The sequence below is a fragment of the Coffea arabica genome, chromosome 2e, assembly GCF_036785885.1.
Source record: "Coffea arabica cultivar ET-39 chromosome 2e, Coffea Arabica ET-39 HiFi, whole genome shotgun sequence".
NCBI lineage: Eukaryota > Viridiplantae > Streptophyta > Magnoliopsida > Gentianales > Rubiaceae > Coffea > Coffea arabica.
The window spans coordinates 24,698,404-24,721,224 of record NC_092313.1 but is presented as its reverse complement, the minus strand read 5'-3'; the positions used below and the strand labels follow the sequence as shown (position 1 = coordinate 24,721,224).

The following is a 22,821-nucleotide window of genomic DNA, read 5'->3' as shown; positions in this document are numbered from 1 at the left end:
AGGTTATGTAGCAAGAGTTGTCAATGTGTAAGTGCCTAAATCTTGTGAAAGTATTTGGAATATGAAGGGTCATGGTCATTATGATAAGTGCAAAACAATGTATATGTTACAATCATAATTCACAGGCTAAATATTAATATAACTACAAATAAACTGTAAACACGATCAACAATCTATGCAAATATCAGATAATAGCAGAATGAAAGTAATACAGTACCATATCAATATCAGCAAGCAACAAATTCACCAATCTAGAATCTTGATTCTCTTTTCTCAGATTCAACAACCACTCATGACAGACAACCAACATTCAACTCAACTACTTTAACACTTGAAGTTGAGCAAACGATACGAGATAGGAACAAAATTTTTGATCAGTTATAGAGCCATTAAGGATGACAAATGTTCACATGAAATGTCCAGACAGTATGCTCATCCAGAGGCTGTAGGGATGGCAATTAGGGCGGGTGCCCGCCGAGGGCTAATGGGGCAGGGACCATTGCCATTCCTATGAGGCTGTAATAAGAACAATACTTGGCAAGACTATTCCCCCACCCCCACCCCCCAAAGGGTCAACTTAGAATTCTCATATAAGAACCATATCACATAATAATACAGAGTCAATTCCATTATGCAGAGAAATCAAGAAAAACAAGATCATAAAAGCATTACGTCAATGGAATCAGATACTTTTCTGTCCCAGATTCAGAACTATCAATCAGAGGTAAGAAGTGAACAGCTATCTTACAGTTAGGCTCCCTCTTTTCTACATTCAATGCTTGCTGTAACTAAAAACAAGCAAAAGGCAAATCTTTTGTTTCCCAGATGATTGTCCTTGTCCAATAAGCTATATAAATGCACAGGCTCAAATTAGTTGTTGTCCCTTTAGCATACTTTTGTCATACAAAATAATATTCTTTACATGGCAGAGCCTTTCCTGTATGACAGGTAGAGATATTCCCAATAAAATCAAAGACTGGTGGTAAAGATTCTTAAGCAAATAGAGAAAAGCATAACTTGCTTCCTACATGGTATTAAATACAATGCAATGGATGAGAAGCATGATTTGCTTTTAACTGTGCTGTGAAACAAAATAGCCACAATCAAAAGAAATTCCTGCATTGCTTTTCTCCTATTGCTCAATTTCCTTTGTTCTCCAGCTATGAAATTCCTAACAACAGGCCATTAAGCTTGAGCGCTAAAGCGAGAATACATCTCTATTGTGAGCCAGTTTAATACTCTACTCAACTTCAACTTCTCAAGAAGCTAGTAGAAGTTCAAAATAAGGACGAACAGCTTTCATAGCTTATTTCAATGATGATCCAACAAAATGACGACAACACGTACTGGACTGAACCAGCACTTCCACAGAGTATGCAGTGGGATGAATAATACTTGTTGAATCACCAGACCATATGCAGCTCAGTGCTGTTAAAATAATTTGAGCTATGTCTTTAGTACTTTCTATTTCACTGGAGCAAGCATCTATAGAGAAGAGATTGACATCCCAGACCCTTGTGCTGTACTACCTATTTAAAAGAATGCAAGTGAGGTTACCATAACTAGAACTTTTCACTTCAAGGATACACTATACTTGTCCAGAAAAAGAAAATCTGGTATTCCAAAACTAGCAGCAGTCCAAAAGACAGTAAAATCCCTGAATCAGTACATGATTCAGGTTAAATTCTTTAACATGGTGCCAATTTCCATTCCAACTATTTTGAATGTCACATACACACTTACATGCCTACATGTATGTACATATTATATATGAAGAGCGGGTTTTTTTTTGGGGGTGGGGGGGGGAGTGAGAGAGGGCATGGAATATAAAACTGATGGGAACTCAAATATGCAATTAACAATTTAAAGACCAAAAGTTATACTCTTTACAACAGGAAAGTGGAAAACAAAATATAATTTTATTAACTTACTAAAAACTAGTATACAAGAATATGTGCATCTCGTTATTTTCACATTTTCTATTTTCTAAAAGAATACTATATAGCTACAAAAACTGTACTCCTATGAAGAATTCATGCTCTTCCCCTTCCTCTTTTCGTCCATCGCCTGCTTGAAAGAATAAAAATAAATAAATCTCAAACATATCCAAAGACTTAAGAGCAAATTCCGAACAAAAGTTCCCATACCTCACAAAAGTAGAGAAGAAAACTTTTAAGCCCAATCCACAAATTCAAGAAGCAAGAGTATATATTAATCGAAGGCACGAACAAAATATGAAATGCAAAATAAACATAAAACTAAGTATTTTGACACTAAGCATTTTGACCATCTATGGATTCCAATAAAAATGATGACTCCCCAACTTATATTTCAAAACTTAAATGTCTAAAGACTTAACATGAATGATATAACTTCCCTATTTCATTGGTATTAGATAGCGCAAATGTTCCAAATGCTACACAGGAAAAGAGAAATAGATGCTATACAGGAAATGAGAGGCAAACTCAGTGGCAATTGGACTAACGACACTCAAAAGTGAGAGAAACTCCTTCGTATCCTACCATTTTTCCCCACCAAGGATAAGAATTTCATGCGCCTATGCACTATGTCATCAGAAGATCCATCTGCTCATTACTTATAAGGTAAAGGTCGAGAGCAAAGATAGGAGAAGCGTTATTATGGTAATTGACAAGGTTCTAAGCAACAAATAGCAAATATGTTTAGAGTGCAGCCTTAGAGAGTCCCACTATTTGCTCAATTATTTTGTCATTAACCAAATTAAGACATTCCCCTGACATAGATTGAGAATAAACTAGCTCCCATGGAGAATCATTTTCATCTAGTTATTGGGATTTCTAATATGGTTTTGGAGTTGGAACATTAAAAAGGCATGTTGAGAGGTTACAATTTCATGTTGAAGCCTTGATATCCTATATAAATTTGTGAACTTCACCTGCATGATGTTCACTAAGTGAACTAATTCGATGCATATGGACATGAAAACCTTTAGGAGTACACTGAACTTCAATGCAACAATGCTTCAAACAAGCAAATGTAGTTTAAAATGCATCAAATTATTATCATATCAGACACAGTCTCTTTTTCCCCATAGTCAAAACACTAGTCATAGAAGCTATTACAAACTATTGGTGTCAATTGTAGCCTTATGAAACCCATCAAAAGAAATTTTACAATCTAATCACCAAAGACATGCATAATGTCCCACGTTCCATGAATTATAGAAAATCAACAAACCCAATGGTTTTGTGGTTGAGCTTTCAATTGACCACAATTTTACTTCATATCACCAAAACTTGTACACATCAGAAAGACTTGTTAAAAGACTTAGTAATGTTGAACTTATATCTAATGGACACTGCAGAACATGTCAAACATGTATACCGGTTGCAGCCTTTGGCTTCATGTCCCATATGACATACTTTCTTTGAGCATGGACCTTGGAATTTTGGGAAACTAACTAAAGCTACTTGTAATAGGATCCCACTTGGTAAGAGTGACTAGTCAGGTTTGAAACTGGAGCTCTATGCAGTGGCACAATTCATTCTACCAATTTGAACAAGCACAAAACTTTTTAGAATTTTCAATAATGGAAAGTCTTGTTGGAAGTGTGGCATAGATAAATTGTAACCACTTTGAAGACAGTTGTGATTTGGAATCTAGAAGAAGAAAGAAATAAGTCCAAGCTATTTTATACCATCAAACACATATAGTAAGATCTCAATGATCCACATTTGTTTCTGAGCACGACAATGGCAGAAAAGCTTAGCAATATGCCAAGCAAGTATGCATGCTATGTCCTACAGATAATCAGTTTAGGTTTGACATTGACACAATGCCAATAAATGTCTATATGGGCTGCATAATCGATACATTTGTTACTGCTTCAACAGCCGATTTCATATGTCTAGGGCCACATCAGTATTCATTTTGGCACAAGGCCAATGAATGATGAAATTTAGCTGCATATTCTCCTTGGTGCTACTAACCTTTTAGAATCTGTTGACAGTAGAGTTTAAAGGGATCTAGGACACTGGCAATATTGTGTTGAGCCTGAGGGAACATTTTGCATATGTACTAAACTTTGATTGCATGGGATGCCCTGTAATTTTACATTGAACAAATCTGTCCAATTTTATAAGTATTCCCTTTCCAGGTGTTTAAAAAGCTAGTGATGTTAACATGACAAATGTTGTTTTCAATTATAGCCAAATAGAGGAAAGAAGACAATGAGGAAGCAAGGCCCACCCAAAAAGGCAGATTGACTAACTTGCCTCCTGATCTCATGAGTAGACATCTAAAATAAACAATATTCCTTGAATCAACTGATTTATATTCAAGCATTCCAGCGGATAAGAGGTATTGCTCCTTGTCTTAGTATGAGGCTTCATTTCTCATCTCCAATCCCATGAATCCCCTGTCCTCGCCACTACTTCCTTTCCCATCCCTTCCCTTCTAAATAATGAAAGAAAAAGAAAACCTAATTTTCACTTGGGTTTTCTGTTCAATGTTTTTGATGTTTTCAACGTTCTCATATTTGGAGAGAAGCAATTTTACAGGGAAGCTGGTTTGATCCCAAAATTTTTCTTGTCAGCAGACTCAGCATATAGAAGCTGCTATACTTTTGATTTCAATTCGTCTCCAAACTTTGGAAAACTTTTGCTTGATTTATATAGACTTTTAACTTTTTTGTATTGGGATTTCAAACTTGGAACTGTTTAATAAAATAGGTAGCCAAGTAAACTCTCGAACTAGGTGGATTTTAAGATTAAAAAAACTTAATATTTTCATTATATATTCTCCTGCAGCTTACTGTTGCATCTAACAAGATAAAAATGGAACTACATCAGTTTGCTTGTGTATTGGCTTATATCTTCCCGAGTCTAGAGTACATAACAACAAAAAACTTACTCACTATCCAAGAACATAAGGAACTACAAAACCACTTACATCACACAAAGATAAAATCCTTGATTAAAGAGAGAAAATACCAAGGATCTTTAACAAAAAGAGACTTCTAGATTCCAAAAGTACAAATGATGTTATCTGCAGAGAAGCATACCTTCGTCTGGAAGATTCTTATTGTCAATGCTAGTGTATCACGCATTCTGCCAGAAAGAAATGGCATCACATCATACATTGCAATACACACCAAGAAAACATGAGGCGTGCAATTACTCTAGTATAGCTGTAGTAAACTATTAATTCGGTGAAAAAAAAGGCACTAAAATTTAATCAAATTATGCAGAAGTGATTCCTTCCATTGTAATTGAGCCATAAAATCAGGGAAAGAAAAAGAACAAAAGACATTCATTTACAGAGCTCGAAAATGGCACACCTTATCGAATTGTTAGTAACTCTACAAGGAGAAAGCAAGATTATTCCAGAGCTAGCAGCTTGGAACCTCCCACAAGATGATACAATTAAATTGGCTCAAAGATCATAGCATCAAGCTTTTGTAGCCATGCCCATTGCTTGCTCAGCAATCTATGTAACTTGGAAGCTGATTTTGAGCTCCCTAAATGAGTTAATTTATTCACTAAGTAGTAGTTGTTCTGTTTAGGTAAATATCCTGATGTTTAGAAATGAGCTCCAAGTGACTGCTATACTAGGCCCAACCCCAATTGGGAAACCAAAGGAAGAGTTACACCTATTGCACATTTTAAGGAAGATGACTCTCTGAAAAAGAGGGGGGGGGGGGGAAGTAAGGAACTCTAGGCATAATGCTGCACAGGATATGTATGAAGTTGCTCATCATTATTTTTGCTATTATTTCTTGTACGTCTATGCATAAACATTAAAACACATACAATTACATACAATCAACCAGGAAAATGGAAAATCATTAGAAAGTTTTTTTTTTCCAATATCCTGAATGTACATTAGCGTGGCCCCACTAAGGTCCTCCTGTGAATATCATAGAGAGGAGCTTTTAAGTTCTTAGTTACATGGTAAAACTAAATGGGAAGTTCCATGTGCAAACCTATGAAAAAGGATTCATGTACCCCACAACACTATGCATAATTACCACTTATGAGAGTAACACAGGGCAAGTTAGAAAGTTATAATGGTGCATACCTAACATCATTGTTTGTGCTGAAAAAATGTGAAGAACCATCAGAATATGTTAAAACAAACTGTGATGAGACCCCATTGGGAATTTTAACCTGCAAAAGGTAAGAGAGCAATGCTGTTGATATGTTTGTTATCCGTGAGAATATTCCAAATCTAAACCTAATAATCACAAAATCAAAATACATAACAAGGTATCACTAATAAATACTGGTAGTCATATACATTATTCTCACTAATACAGTCACTCCACAACAATCAAGTACAACTTAATTTTAATGTATCACTACACCATCAGTTAATGTTGGAGGCCAATGTAAAGTGACGACAATCTTGTCTTGTCTAAAAAGCCCACTTTTAGCTGGCCATGCAAAGTTACTGACAAATTTAAACTTCAGCACACAATTGTTTTGACAGATCACTTGAGTAAGGGAGAAGCTTAATTGAGTAGGGAATCAACTCACTTTTGGGACACAATTATCATCTATAGGAACCCAAATGGATCAAATGATCAACATAGGCAAATATGCATTTATAAAACTTCTCTGCATACATATAATTGCTTAAAAAAGTGAAACACTGTCATTCCAAAAAGTGCTTAAATGTATTTGCATTCCATAAATGAAATTCAGGTCCAGATAAAAACAATCCCCAATATGAGTATTAGATTCTTGATTGTCCAAACTGTTAGAAAGTAAAAAGCATTACCGACAAGTCTCTGGAAAATTTCTCTGCAATTGCCACTTCCTGCGTTCTGTGAACCTTGACTTGGAAACTTGATCGCCTCAAAAATATGGTTGCCGGTTCCCAATTCTCGGAAGAATCTATCTGTTTGCAAATTGGATGATTAATGCTAAATATCTTTATAGCTAAATAAAAAATAATTTAAGTTGCTAATAACAACATACATAGTCAAGGTTTAACTATCTTTTGGCAGGGTAACAAATATAGAATTATCTGCAGTACTCACAACTCCTAAGAATTTAACACAATCATAATCAGTTTATTCATCTTTTGTAAGGTTTACAATTTCCAGATCTTATCGCTTTTGGTAATTTTATATGTAGCAACATTAATCATGCATGAGGGGATGATGCTGGTGATTTATTCTGCCGCAAATAAGGAAATAATTGCTCATGTAGATAATACTTCTAAAGCAGAAAAAGCGAAGAGGGCATGTAGGATCTCTTGTTTTTTTCCAGGTGCACAACCAGGCGGACGAGGCAGCAATTTCACAGAAAAGATACAAATATAACAGTGGGGAAGGACATCACTTTATTTCATTGTATGCCTCTCAGCCATGGATGGTCCATTTTAACTCAAAAAGAGTAATAATCACATGACTACAAATATTTGAAAGGGAGCCAAATAAAGGGAAGAGTGCCTTGGTTAACATTACAACTTCAAGATGCAACATGCTATCTGCTCCTTTCAAATTCTTTTAGTCCATTTGCAAAATCTATTGCAACATTACTATATGGAAAGTATGATATGGTGCACTCACTATTTGACTGTACACTAGGAGTAAGCAAATAATAACTATTACACCATTAGAGGCCTTTCTAATTCACTTATTACTGGTGTAAACCTTTCCTGATATTGATAATAATCCACAAATCACTCTGTGTTTATGCATCTAAAAAGGTGAGTACAAATTATAAACCTACAAACTAGCACCTATAATCCTATAAATTAGATCCAAAATTAGATAAGTGGTGTCTAACAAGTGAACAGTATGAGTAGGTAAATAAATATGAGTTTGATATTAGCAAATTATATATAACCTACAAGCATTAGAACATTGAATGTCGCTTGGCCATTTGAAATATGGGTGTCTATCTCCAGTTGCATATCAGGATCTGCAAAAGCCAAAGGTATCATTTGCCAGCAAGTATTGCAGAGAAATGAGCATGCAACCAAAGAATGTCCTGTACTGATGCTTATGCAAACAAATATCCACAGTCCACTTACCAAAAACTTGATGATGTTAAACTGCTAAAAGCAACTGGAAAATATAATATATGTAGTTGCAAAACTGTAATTATGCATTCATGGATAACTACAAAGCATGATGAGATATTCTAAAACTTCATATGAAAATAAACATTCAGAAACAATAAGGTAAAATGTTCCAAACCGAATTGACACTTGCTAAGCAATTTTCTTCTGCAAGCATCTAAACAAGTCAAATTAAAATAATTGACACCTCTTGGAGGTAATGACTTAATTGACTTCTTGTAAAAGCATTAAGATCTACGTGCTGAAGAAATTTAGGGCTCTTGACAGTTCTTTTGGTAACTCTAGAATGAAAATTAGTTGGGCTTTTTAAAATACAAACTACGAGGTCTAGGTAGCTTCTCATTTTAGAGAGAGAGAAAGAATTGCAATTTTGGCGCTTCGCATGATTCCTTGCAAATAATACATGACATTTCTATCTCTTTTCAAGGTTGTTGTTTCTGGTTGAAACTATCACACGATCCAAACTTGATTGCCCAAACTAGACCAAATTTGTCAACGAATGTTGACAGGAACTAGAATAATTACTCAAAGGAATTGGCTAGTTGTATGTGTTCAAGTATTATTTACATAAACATCAGTAGTTGATTACTTTTTAAATTTACATAGTTAGGAGATATATTATTTGAGGTTAAGCAGAACACATGATTACAGGCTTCTTCTACTTTTCAGGAAGCTTTTAATATATTCAAGAACAGAGTACATTGTCTCAACCTTATTTAGAATAGGGATTAATACAAATCAAAGACTGAATTAAATTCTTTTGCAGCTTTCCTGCATCAAATGTATCAGCCTGTTTACAGATTTCCTGCATCGAATGTATTAGCCTCTTTAAAGTTCTTACATCACTGACATAATTAATTTTCATAGTCAGAAAGAGTGAATCATAAAATCATCTGGCCCAAAAATTTCATTTTGTACTATATACCAAGCTTAACGGTGGGTCTGGTGTAATGTCCTTTAAATTCTTCATAAATTAGCTAACCTCGCACTATTGACATTTCAATCAATAACTACCATCGTGTCCTGGAGGTTGGTCTGGATTGGATCAATATACGTATATGAGCTTTGAGTAGAGATTACAAGGACAAGCCATGACAACCTTACCTCTACTATTGAGCATCTTGGGTTCCTTATACTTGATGGTTTTCATTTAGATAAGACTTATAAGGGACATGCTTAATGAACTAAAAGAACAATTTTGAGTTCTAAAACTATATTCCTTAATCAAATACCACTAAAAGAAAGAGGATGGGCAGGATTCCAGTTCAGTTTTATCAGATAAAAGATACCAAAAAAAAGTTATAGGAACAAATACTGTAAGAACTGTGTAGCTTTCTGGACCATGAGAACACAAAAATGAGAATACGAACCACCATGTCAATTTGATATTTCAAGCATCAACCATACAACTGTTAATTAAAGTAACTGAACTTACCACATGTTATTTTGTTCTGATCATTTGCAAATAGCCTGACAAGATCTCCCTGATTAAAATTAAAAAAAAAAAAAGATGGCTTGTGAAACGTCAAGAAGACAACAGACTGACACTTAAAGATGAGTATTCATGCATGTGCCACAATAATAAAAAATTGAGATGAAAGCCACCTAGATTTCTAATAAACAATGGTCAAATTCACTAAGCAATCATGGCGTGATCAGAATTAGAAAAAGAAACAGAATGGCTGTATGAGAAAGTTGAACAGTCTAGAACTTCTTCAAATTATTGAATTGGTTCAATTTATTTGCTGTAACTAAAGTAACACAAGAAGGGTCTATCAGTTTTTCACATAACCCTCCTATGGTTCCAAAGCTATACATAAACCCCTCATGGTTTGTACTAAAGTGTAAAAGTGACGGAAATTGCCTTCCGACAAAAAAGTCAAAAGTACCCCAATGTCAAGATAGAAACTATTTGTTAACCGCAGAGGGGGTTATGTATAGATTTTGACAACCATAAAAGGGTTAAGTGAAAAAATGTGAAATTTATAGGCAAATAAAGTGCAACCCATACTACATTATATCTTGACCACTTCAATCATTTTAGTTTCTAAGTGAAAGTAATCTAGACATTCCAGCTGGTTCCACTGCAGAGGACAATTTCCATCACTTTGAGACTTTAGCCCAAACAATGAGGGCGTTAAATATAGCTTTTAAACCAGAGGAGGGTAGTGTGAAAAGCGCTAAATGACAGGAGAGAAAAGTGTAATTTACCCAAACAAAAATAAACAACAAATTTAAAGGATGATCTAAGTTATCTAAAAAAAATCCTTCAAAGAATATTGATTACCAACATGCCCAAGATTTCCTATAATCTTTTCTTTCTTTTCTTTGTAAAAGTAGCAGAAAGCTAAACCTGAACCTGAGTGTTATCCCTGGGCTTCACTATAACCAAGTAAACCTGTATCAACAAATTATGAGATCGAGTCCACAACTTTCAAGTGCTAAGCCCATAAAATTTCAGAAAAGAATTTTACTAGATGAACAAATTCTGACTAATTTGCTTATCAAATAATCAACAAATTCTTGAAGATCTTTTTAAATACTCTTCTCCCCAAATTTGATCATTAAGTTTTCTCCAACAGCAAATCAGTGCAGGTACTTGGACACAAGGTAAGAAACATTTCTAAGAAGGTCAAGCTTGAATAATTGAAGATTTTGTACCAGAAATATATGGATGTATTGGTATGTCTGAGACCACTCGAAAGCAAAACATGCAGTTAGAACTTATTACCCGCAGTTTAGACACTCTAAAGCAACAAAGGAAAATAACTTCATAAACATATATATAAAAAAAAAAAAAACAAAGGTCAAGCAGAACCTGGCGTCCATGATCATCCATTGGTATGCACTCTACAGCTATAACTTTATCGATGTCATCAGCTGTAACTACATATTCGGGGTTGGTGGCTCCTGATTAGAAAAATATGACATATCTAAGGAACACTTCTATTGTTGATATGTGAATATACGAGGAGTGCAGAATAAAACTATAGATTATAATAAATTGCAATTTCTTTTTTTGAGAAAAATTAATATGTGAGAGAAGGCCTAATTAATAAATGATGATTACCCTCGATGTACTGCCTAGTTCCATCTGGATAATGACGAACCCACTGGTGCAAAGAGAAATGATTAAATAAGAAATTAAAAAATAATAACATTATATCAACAAAATAAAAAAGTTGTTATCTTCTGAAGTAGCCTTGAATGATATTTACCTGAAACATACAGAGAGAAGTTCCACGAACAGGATATCCACAGCCTAAAAGCTTTCCTCCAGGTTTAGCATCTCCAATAATTTGAAAGCCTTCTATTCCAGGACCCTCTCCTAGTGCCAAAAACAAAATTAGATTTTGTAGGAAATCCATCATTAAGAATACAGACTAAAACATGTATTACCTTCTGAAGTTAAAGAACCAACTCTAGGAGAGTGGTAAAACTGATCATTTTCATCTGGTCTCATATTTATGCCACTTCTGTCAAATATATTGTCTACCTCAGAACCTACAACACCCCTGCAAATGTGTCTGTTAGGAAGAAGCATTTATCCAGTAGGAAATGCCAAAAAAAAAAAAAAGGACCACCAGATAATACAAGAATGACAAGCTGGTTGAAAACAAAAACCTGATACAAAAAGTTCAGCCTGAACCAGTTCTCAGGTTCTTTAAACCTTTAAATAATACTATAAGAATCAACTAAATCAGGCAGACTTACAAGTTGAAAATTGTCAATAATCAAACTAGCTATTTAATTCTACAGTTTCTAATCACAATGCAACAGAGCAACAATAATTTGTTGCACACTAGAATGCACTAGCTCGGGAAAAGCCATATGGATTTGTCTTCTTCCTATTTCACACTAATGGGTAAAATATATGTATGGGGAAGTCAAAGCTTATCTACCAGACATCTAATGGCTTATCTATAAAATGTCTTCTTCCTCTTTTGCACATGCAGACAAAAATATGTATACAGTGAGGTCATATCTACAATATGTCTAATCATGAAAAGATATCTATTTCAACACATGGCTTATGGGAAATATAAATCAATCAATCAACAAGAGTAAAATTAATCTAATTAAAAAGCTACATCTGCAAGGTAAATAACTCAGCTTCTTGATGTTCAAAGGAGCAAAATTTCTGCTCATATTGTAGGCATACTTTATCAATCTATCTTGGAAACCAAGCATCTGATGATGTACTCCTTTGGGGCTGATGCAGCACACAGAAGTCTAACTTTTTAGGTTCAGACATTGACAATGCAAATAATAAGAAAGCCAGAATGTTTACATTCATGCAGCGGTCTATACTGAAGGCATTACAACAAATATTAAACATGTAAGTTGCACTGATTCTTGTGTCTAGGAAAGAGATATCTCCAGTAATAATCTTTTTCTGCCTCCACAAGTATGTAAAATTAAATCAGACTTACAAACACTAAAAAAATTTGAAAGTCTTGGCTGACAATGAGAAACTGCTTACAATAAAATTCTGATGGAGAAATACCCAATTGGATTGTGCAATTGACTATGGCTGAAAAGTAATAAAAATTCATGGCAACTTCATCTATTTCCAAGAAGCACACTATTCACAGTTTTACAATGCTTCAAAGAAGTTGGCGGTCACAATTTTAAGGTTTCATGTAACAAAAGAACCAAAGAACCAAAGAACAAAGCATAACATGAACCAGTCAAATCGATATGTTGCAAAATGTGAGAACAACATTAGATTGTCATAGCATATTCTGACCAAATTAGTAAGCCTGCAGAACCCCAGACTTGCCTATCATTATCAGATGTAAGTTTTGAATGATTATCTGCACTCCGTGAACCATATATTCCATGATTAAGCATTAAACTTCCAGTTTGTTGATGATCATTCTCTTGTATGTACGTCGGTACACCATCGGCTGGCTCCATTTGATGTCCATCTAAATAGTGGTTTTGATGAGAAGATCCACCCATGCCCTTGAAACGAAGGACATCCAAATTAGTGCATAACTTACCCTAGGGAGAAAGAAAAAGCAGAATTACACTTCTTTGAGTAAACTATGAAAAAGAACTCTGTTTACCATGGAACTGTTAGGAAATTGACCCATAATGGGGCCAGCACTAGGGTTCTCCTTGCCAGTATGATTTCCAGCTATTGCATTTAGCTCTTCAATTTTATCCTGTGCCAAGAGATATATGAGGTTGATCATTTATACTACAAGTGAAAAGTTACGTTCTGTAAGATGAATTTAGATTAGGAAGGAAAAAGAAGGCCATCTATAGTGCATAATTTTGCATATCAACCCACTTAACTGGGATCTGTAACAACCCACAACAGATCAAAGCAAAGGAAAATAAACAGAGTATCTCCACCAGGAAAGGAGAGAATAGAAATCATACAAAGCATGTTGGGTGAAGCCGCTAAGGAACACATGTATCAACAGCAAGATAGGACAAAATACACCTATGTTTCCCTAACAGTTTATATAAATTTTCACTACCAGAGTACTGGTTTTAGGATGAGAAACAAGTGTAGAAAAGTTTAGCACAATATTATTCATATCAAATTCTTCAGCACAGTACGAAGTCGAAGACAACACAAAACAAACTTTCTTTCTCAACAACAGGACTACATGTGAAATCCTTGATCCAGAAATAAGCATGAAATTTTCGCATGATTATCAACAAAATTGCGTACAATCTTAAATTTAGATCATACTTGTGCATATAATCTTATTATCATTCAGTAACAAAAGAAAATTGCAATTACTACTCACAAACAAAAATCTTACATGTGAAGTTTTAATCTTCGATTGCAGTTGATCATGCAAGTGCTGCAAAAAAATGAGATTCCATAAGCCTGAAATCTATAAATTTGCAAAACTAACAAGAATTTTTTATACAAGCAGCACATCCTTTCCTAATCTGCATAGGTAGCCATAAGGTAAAAGACTAAATTACAAAATTTCAGCATAATTTTTCATCAAAAGCATACGTAAAATAAGGAAAATTTAAAACATATATAAGAGAAATAAAAGATTATAAATGCCTTTAGGAGTTTTCGATTGAAACAGCTAACTGACTTTGACAAACTTTAACAACAAAAGCATGATTTCAATTTCTTTCAACAAATTTCCCAAGAATCACTTTTCCATAATCAACTAGGGAAGAAGCAGAAGCCATCGAGAAAAAGCCCAAATAGCCATTTTTAGTGTGCAAATGACCAATACAATGATTAAGGGATAAAGTCAATTTCGATATGCATACCATAGCTGTACTAATAGTATGGCGTGCATATAAAGATGCATAAAAGTTACCCTTCTCCACTCCAAAATAAAAGAAGAAAGCCAAATGATAACATTAAACCGTTCATTAAAGTTCTTGATACTCTGGCAAGGAACATTGATGGAATGCATATTCCATTTGGCAGCATTTTGAGGCACAGAAATGACAAAGACTAAATTTCCTTGTTAAATTAAATTAAGAAAAAGTGATTCAGAATAACAAAGTCTTGTAATAGTTGCAAGTAGGCAAATCACATACTTCAATTTTTGTTCTTTCAAGTACTATATCCTTCTGAAATGCTTGCAAAACCATGAATTGCTAATCTGTAAATATATATGGCCCCTTATGCTATTACTCATATGATTATCAGTTTTGAAGTGTTCCATATACCACGATTAGAAAAATAATCCCAAACAAATTTGCTTGGATGCAGGATGCACATGCAAGGGGAAGGCACAGGTGTACATGCAAGATGCTTCAGTTTGAGTTTTCTCATGTTTAGACTGAAACTGTCTCCTTTGAGTCTTTTATGTACTCCCTATTTCCAAGATTACTGTCCATGAATTAGGAGTAAGCTATTCAAGGGTCTTGATCAGATTATTTTATTGTGTTGGTTCTGATGGTTGGATACTGGTTTATCTTTTCAGGACTCGTAGTCTCTCTATTAATAGTTTCATTATATTTTGGTAGACTTTGAGTCTTTGAAAACCCATATGAGCATTCAATTATGTGCAGTGGAGTCAAATTACCAGAGTTTAAATTGTCATTTTCTGATTTCCTTTCCCTTCCCAGGTAAAAATACTACATTTTCTCTATCCTGTTGTGTAGTCTTCTTCCTTTTACTGCTTAATTTGGTAAGAGCTCAAAGCACAAAATGCATGACTTCTTTTTCACTAAACCTTCTCCTCTTAAGTACTAGTTATTGCAGGCCATCCATTTTGATGCACTTTCATCCCCAGTTTTTGGACACTGTTTAATCAAAGCCTTTTGTGGTTCCCACATAATTTGGCTTTAACACATTAAGAACATGAGCATTTTCTAAGCTGGAATAAGGACAATTTACAGAAGACAGATTCTGCCTTTCAAACTAATCAATTTAAAAATTCACATCCAAGATCCTTTAAAGTTCTTCTTTTAGGTTTCATCCTCAATTCTAATGTTTATGCTTCCTCTCTTAAGTTCCGCAGAAGCCTACCCATATACAAAACTAAGCACATTGCATTCATTGATTGCTATAACCCAGAAGAGCACCATGATCAACATTAAATACTATAACCTCGATTTACATGGCTTTCCGGCGCTTGGAGATCCCACAAACTGATTCTGATACATGAACATAAGAAGCATGCTTCTGCCAAAGTGAAAGGATATTTTGCTACAAGCAACAATAACAGCTACCAATAATATACCAGCAGTCTCTGGCTATATTCACTTGAAGTTGTGGCCCCCTTCCCATGAAATGTCTTGCAGTCATATGTAGTGTACCAGTAAGAAAATACTTAATTAAGAAAACCAAGATGAAAATTTTAGACCCATTTCAGCATTAGTAGTCAAGAAACTGTCTATTTCAATCACAAACAAAATTGCAACATCTCAAAAGATTAAACTTGTCATATGATCAAACAGTATTAATATCATCTTCATATTATTTGCAAATCAAAGCTAACATCCCCTTATTATAATTATAATTATTCAAATTCTGCTTCAAAACGTAGAATATTAGATAGAGTGCTAAAGTCCAAAAAGTCACACTTCTGTCTAACAGCTTAAGCTTACAGAAGAGGTGGTAATTCAGTCATTAAAAATGAGCTATGAATAATCATTAATTAAGGGCAAATTTATGGGCAAATAGCCAGAAAGACAGATCTCTAACTAAAACAATAGCTTCCCATCAGGAATACATTTCTACTAAAAAGGCAACATGAAACTAAAATTTAAAATTTTACTGTAGGATCAAGTAAAACACATACTAATAACATATAACCATCTGCGTGCTATAGTACATACCTTAATGCTGTTCGTAAGAGTAAATGCAGTAGTAACACGAGGCCAAATGCCATACTCTGCCAACAACCCCAGCATTGATGACATAAAGATGTATTTCTCATCTTCTGCAATCTGAAGCATACATGAACCTTTCAAACACAATCCTCAGAGGAAAATATTTGACATAAAACTACCATTGTATCTAGTCAAGAAAGAGTATATGGAACTTCATAAATTAGCATGAAGTTGTCCTTGTGTATCAGAGGAAGTCCAAACATTTCACATCTAATAAAAGTTACAAGTGGATATGTACTATTTTAGATGATATGCATTACCATATGAAGTATCTACCTTTAACAGGACAAACTCAATTTCGATTTGAAGATCAGTCATGCCATCAATATTTTGATACATTATTTGGCTACAAAGGAATGGTTTTAACTTGAAAAGACAAGGTTTAAGGCTTGTCACCATCAACAGATAACTTCCATTAGTAATTGACTAGATATGTATCGAATGGGGCTATAATTGGTCTCCATTTTTACACAGAAAGAAAAATTCTAATATGCTTTCTGTGTTTGAAGCATGTAATAGAGCATTCAAGTACAATAAAAAAAGCAGCAGAAAAGAAATGTTTGACTTTGTCACAAGGCAATATGTCCAGCAAACAGCTCCAGAAGACATATGCCAATGATTCTTTTCTTTTCCCTTTCTCCACAGCGACATTCAAATTTCAACTATCTTTTCAAGGTAAAACTTTTTCACTCTTTCGAGATACAGACAAACTAAAACTGGGGGTATATTTTCACAACTCCTAAATGGGATCTATCAAGATTTTGAAAATAAAAATTTGTCATTTTATGTGAAATTGGCTCATCATATTTGAGGAAGCATTCGAAGAAATCCCTATATCCTGAATGAAATGTCTTCATTTTGGGTAGGGAACAGTTTCTTTTACTTCAAACTGCACAACTTAAAATTTTCATGGATTCAACATTACCAACCTTACCAGTAATACTACAGGTCCATTTGAATGGAATCTACTGTAGATCATGGCAATTTTTTTTGGGAAATATTGGTGTTTGTCCAAAACACCTCTCCCTCCCCCCCTCCCCGGCCACTCCTATTCTCTCTTCCCACCTCCTCCTACAAACCTGCCACCTCCCTCCTATCTTCTCCACCAACTTCAACCCCTTTCACCTCCTCCCTCTTCTCCCTGCCACCCACCTCCCCTCCCCATCCCTTCCACTTCCCCCCAATCTTGCTGCCCTCGTCCCTCTCTTCCCCAAGAAGGTGGAGAAGGTGGTCAAGAAGAGAGAAGGGGAGTAGGAGAGCAGTGGCAAAGTGGGTGGAGGAGGAGGGAAGGGAGGAGAAGGGTGGCAGTGGTGGGGTGGTTTTTCATTTTTTGGGTATACGTTTTTGGGTGTTTTAGGGCGTTTTTTAGCAAGTTACTGCAGATGGTGTTTTGAAACAAATTTGTTTGTCCAAAACAGCCCAAAAACAAGCCTGCCAAGCAGACCATTTTAACAGAGTCAACTTCATGCACTTCCAGAGACATTTATAAACTGATGTGTGGATTTATGTAAAATACCAAAAAAAGGGAATTTGATGAATCCGTTTTCATGTTTGGAGAAAGAGTGGTAACCTCAAAAGCCAATCCAAGTAAAATGTCACCAGTCCTCCACTTTTGTTTTCGTGTAGTGCTTTCAGTTGGAAGGTTATAATATTTTCCTCAAAAACTCAACAATCCTGTACTCTAGGAATGTGAAATACAGACTGCAGTCTAATTGAGCATTCATATTAAATCAACAGAATACATTGCAGTTGACGTTCTTGTTTCCCTTCTCCTTTCTTCTTCCACACCAACTTGATGACTATCCTTTTCTATGGGGCAATAAATTGATGCTGTTCAGAGGTAAGGAACTCCACATAGTGACTTTTGAACAAAGTTTTTTTTTTCCCAAAAAAGATGGGGCTTCTAAGATGGACGCTACCTTTTCTGAGTTCAGCTAATTACAACTTATATAAAAGATGAATATTTGTGACTAGTCCAGATAACAAAAAAATCTTACAAAAAGGGAACAAAGTAAAATGAAGACAAAACCACTTTCCAAGCCTATCAAATTTTTGTTTTACATCATCACAATTTGCATTAAAAGAAAAGAGGATATTAGCAATGACAAAATAGGTTCGAATACTGAAGAAGGAGGTGATATAGATTGACAAGAACAATGCATAAAGATCTCTTTTGAAAGTATGAAGTAAGAATAAGCAATACAACTAAAAGAAGAAGGACCTGCTCATAGTTAACAGAAATATACTCAAAACACACAGAGTGACATTGAAACAAATGGTAAGAAACAAAGCAAGTTGGTGACTTCCAAATGAATTATCTTGAGGATCTACATGCTATGGTTCTACTTAGCCACTGCACATGAACAAAGTCTTTGAGCACTCTTTACTTCCAGCCAGTAAGATCAAGGAATAGTCTGTCACGCATTCATGAAAAACCTATATAACGTCTCTTTAGCCTTAGAAGCAAGGTCAACAATCAGACTGTGGATAGGAAATCTTTTACCTCTTGAACAACCAGAAATCTCTACAATTCCTTGAGGCAACATTAATTTGGGACAAAGGAAATTAATCCGCAATAACACAAAAGAAGCATCAAATCTAACAGAACAGCTACACAAGGCATGAGCAGTTTCACCCTGGCCAAAAAAGCAAAGAAAACCCTCCTTGCCACAATCTATCTACCCTCCCAATTAAAACAACAGTCTCCAGTTCAATGTACCTATAAACTTAGCTATAAGATCAGAGAAAACTACACGGACTGCATTTGAATAAAAAGTTTTGGAGTAATAAAAATCATCCTACCATCCAGGTTTGTTAACAAGCTTATGTAGAAGCAGAAAAGCATATGTTGTAAGACAACTAATATTCGCAAACAACAATACACAAATGGACTGAAAGAGTACTAACCTATTTTGATCATTGACTGATCCATCCTTTTAAAGACATGTACAAGTTATGCCCCCAGTGGCAGAGCAAGCAAAAAAAACCTAATTCCTACCAGTACGGGACATCCTAAAAAGCATGAAAATAAAAAAAAATAAAAAAAACACACACACACACACATACACACACATGAAAAGATTGAATCCAGTCCACGTTCAACTATATTTCCTCAGTTCAGATCTGATTTGAACAATTCTCCTGAAAAAATTTAAATGAAAACCTACCTTTAACTCATTAATCAATCTCAGATTTTCTTCAAGATCACCTTTTCTCCGGGCCAATTCATTTGAGGCAGAAGTTATGGCTTCATTTTGCTTTTCGTCTAGAGCCTGTAGTCAAGAGATTTCTTCCAATCAGACCTTTGTCAGTAAGTGAGTGAATGAATAAGAGAGTACAAATGACAAGGACCAAACTGATAGGATAAGAGAATTAATTGTATGAGAAATATAAGACATACCAATCTCAACTCAGAAAATTTTCTTTCAAGTGAATGTTTCTCACTCAACAGCTGAGATTCCTGACCAGTTAAATGAAGGTCATTTTTTTTTCTGGGCAGAACTATGACATACAGAGTACCAAATGTGGAGTAAAAGACTTAAATAACATGGTATACCTTCATACTGGCAAGAGCAATTTGTTCACGAAGAAACATTATCTCATTCTCTTTAGCCCTAGACTGTGAATACAGTTCCTATTGACAAGCATAATTAGTGAAGAAGAGCAATACAAGTGTCTATAAATGGATTGTCTTGATTCAGATATACCCCTACCACAGCTGCCTGGTCTTGAAAATTGTGATGATTGTCACTTCCCTTGAAATTCTTTGTTATGGAATTTGTTGCCATGTTTGGCCTGCAAGCAGATTGATATTGTCTTAGAAGAAGTATCAAAAGGCATACACATCCCTCCAATGCTTTCCTAATGAACTACCTGCTAGCCAAATTGTTGCTTCCTGCCTCCATGCGCATATCTTTGTTTCCATTCATAGATCTATTACTTCGAGATTTTTGCACAACCTTTTATTCTGATCCTTAAGAGGAGGACACTTCAATGCTTTGGGACCATCTTATTCGAACATCATGAAGAAGACCTCTTATCTCATCTCCTCATCCACTTCTCCAAAAAGAATGAAATCAAGAAAAGAAAAAAGCTGCATAAAAGTTTACTAAATTATTTCAACAACCAAGTCACTGGAGGCAAGCATGATTACTTGAGCACCACCAATTTAAGTTCAACATAAGTTTGAAGGTCCAGTGCCCTCAACTGGTTGACATATATAAGACCAAGCAAGCAGAGCCACATAATTCAACATACAATGACAGCAGGCTTCATAAAATCACTTGCTGATATACACTGGAAATGGAGCTTACAATCTTGAATCACCAGAAAAACAGCTCAAGTTCAAAATGGTTAATAATCTGTAAAAAAAAACTTTGGAACCAACAGAAATCAGGTTCCATGGCTTCATGTAAAGTTTATGGATGCATCCACTTTCATTTTCTCGTTTTGCAACATCACCAGATAGAAAAACGAGAAAGATTAACATGTTTGAGAGGTACATCTAGTCCAATTTGTCCAGAAAACTCTGATACATCACATTACCAATCTGCAGACTAAATCCTACAATGTCCCCAAAAATGACCAAAGTACATGATGCTAACAGCAAATCCAGAACTCCCACATGATTTGTATACTGAAGAATCTTACTTCCAGCCGTTAATCAATGCAGATCGAACAATAGCATCCCAGATCCCTCTACAGTATTTCAGGTTTCTGGATGCAGAATAGAAGATTTTATTTTTCAATAAAGTGGACTAACTAGACTGGTGAGCTCAAAAATTCCTGTAACGCCAGAGAGCACTTTTTTCTGAACAAGTATACTAGCCATAAGTTGCAATGTCCAGTTTATACTCATGGAGTCTCTAGCACTTAAAAATAGCAAAAGATGAGTGGTTACCTCCCACCCCCCTCCCCCACCAAAAATAAAACACAGACGCATCTCCATCTTGCTAAAAAAAGCTAGGTCTGCTTCAAATTGTATATAACTTTCTTCAGACAAGCCAAGGATGTTACATGATGAAAATCAATGAAAAAAAAAAAAGCTAAGACAAACAACTTTGATGAATATTTCTGCTTCTCATTGCTCTATTCAGAGGATACAATAATTTTGTCATCAAGCAATAAAATTTTTAACACACTCACCACTAAGGTAGCCATGCAGTCAAGAACTTCTTTCTGAGAGCCTATATTCAAGAATATCATTCAAATTTTAATTACGAAATTAGCATAACCAGACTTCAACCAAACAGCTGCATGCATTAAACAAGTGGTAGCCCATATCAGGAATTACTAATTGACTAAACAAGATTACAAAGAAAGAAAACAGCGCACAAAAAACTCAAAAAAAAAAAAAAGAAACAAGACCAAGCACCAGAAGAAGAGGAAAAACAAAGTATAAAAGAAGTAAGCTAAAAGAAGTTCAGAATGTCTTTAGTGAAACAGACACGAAGTAACAAGTTAAAATGTTTAGACTTACCCCACAACAAAAATTACCATGATTAATGGAAACCAAACTGGAACATAAAACCACTGCTAATAATAAATCATATAACAAGAAAATTCAGAAGAAAATGAAAGGAACCTCAAAATCAAGAAATGATTGAAAATTCATGCAGAAATGAAAAAATTCAAAGAATTCCAGAACATCAACAGAAGAGAAAAAGAGAGGTAAAATGGGAATTCTTTCTACCTTAATAATGGTTTCAGCAGAAATCTAGGATTCAAATGTTCAAAATCCAGAAGAAGAAGAAGAAGAAGCAGCCCAAATGAAAGAATTCAAGAAAAAACGGTTTTCTGGGTTGAAGCGTATTTATTCGAGAAAGAAGAGAATGGGATTGAGATGTTAGTTAATTGTTTTTACTTTTTACGTTTGCTCTTAAAAGTCAAACCCGAATTGGTCGCTGAAGTTTTTTTCTTATTCATTTTTTTTCTTTTTTTTTCTTTTTCCTTCTATTTTGGTAAATGACCCCATTACACATTAATTAATTTGTATGAGTCATGAATGCGTGGGTCCCATCAGATGTGTTTTTCTCCGTCTGGAAATTTCGCAGTTCCCACTTCACATCCGAATAAAATAGTCCAAATGACAAAACAAGTAATCTGGATAAAAACGCACACACACGACACACAATATACGAGAATTTAGATAATTAATTCTTGACCTCATTAGGTATTCATGTATGCTTATAGATTTGATTTTAAGTGTCACATGAATTATGTTTTTGTATTGTGACGTAATGTATAAATATTAATCATAAAAAATGGGTCTGATCGATGCTCATTAGGCGCTCGAGATAAGATGCACTTCAATTGTTAGGTTCTTGAAAATGCAAGATTAATTAGAGAAAATATATAAATGCAAGAAAAGGTGATAAATATTAAAATGTGTATATACATGATATGTTATGTAAA

General features: G+C 34.9%; 1 protein-coding gene across 4 annotated transcripts; it reads right to left on the bottom strand.

Moving 5' to 3' along the window:
* Window positions 1–1,900: 1,900 nt before the first annotated feature.
* LOC113732100 (uncharacterized) lies at window positions 1,901–22,274 on the bottom strand. 4 transcript variants are annotated; one of them, XM_027257718.2, is made up of 20 exons: window positions 22,100–22,271; window positions 20,281–20,500; window positions 20,121–20,202; window positions 19,964–20,041; window positions 19,808–19,867; window positions 19,575–19,679; window positions 16,354–16,464; window positions 13,854–13,895; window positions 13,143–13,241; window positions 12,854–13,038; window positions 11,470–11,585; window positions 11,289–11,398; window positions 11,141–11,183; window positions 10,889–10,980; window positions 9,506–9,554; window positions 7,840–7,910; window positions 6,760–6,879; window positions 6,058–6,146; window positions 5,042–5,087; window positions 1,901–2,067 (listed from the first exon to the last, which is right to left on the bottom strand). In XM_027257718.2, exons 2-20 carry the CDS (start codon window positions 20,334–20,336, stop codon window positions 2,023–2,025), a joined length of 1,599 nt encoding a protein of 532 aa, XP_027113519.2. In that variant the 5' UTR covers window positions 20,337–20,500; window positions 22,100–22,271; the 3' UTR covers window positions 1,901–2,022. The 4 variants fall into 4 exon arrangements, 3 of the variants coding, with proteins under 3 accessions (XP_027113519.2, XP_027113522.2, XP_071936205.1); XM_027257721.2 differs by having other exon boundaries at window positions 20,281–20,463; XM_072080104.1 differs by lacking the exon at window positions 20,281–20,500.
* Between the last annotated feature and the right edge of the window lie 547 nt (window positions 22,275–22,821).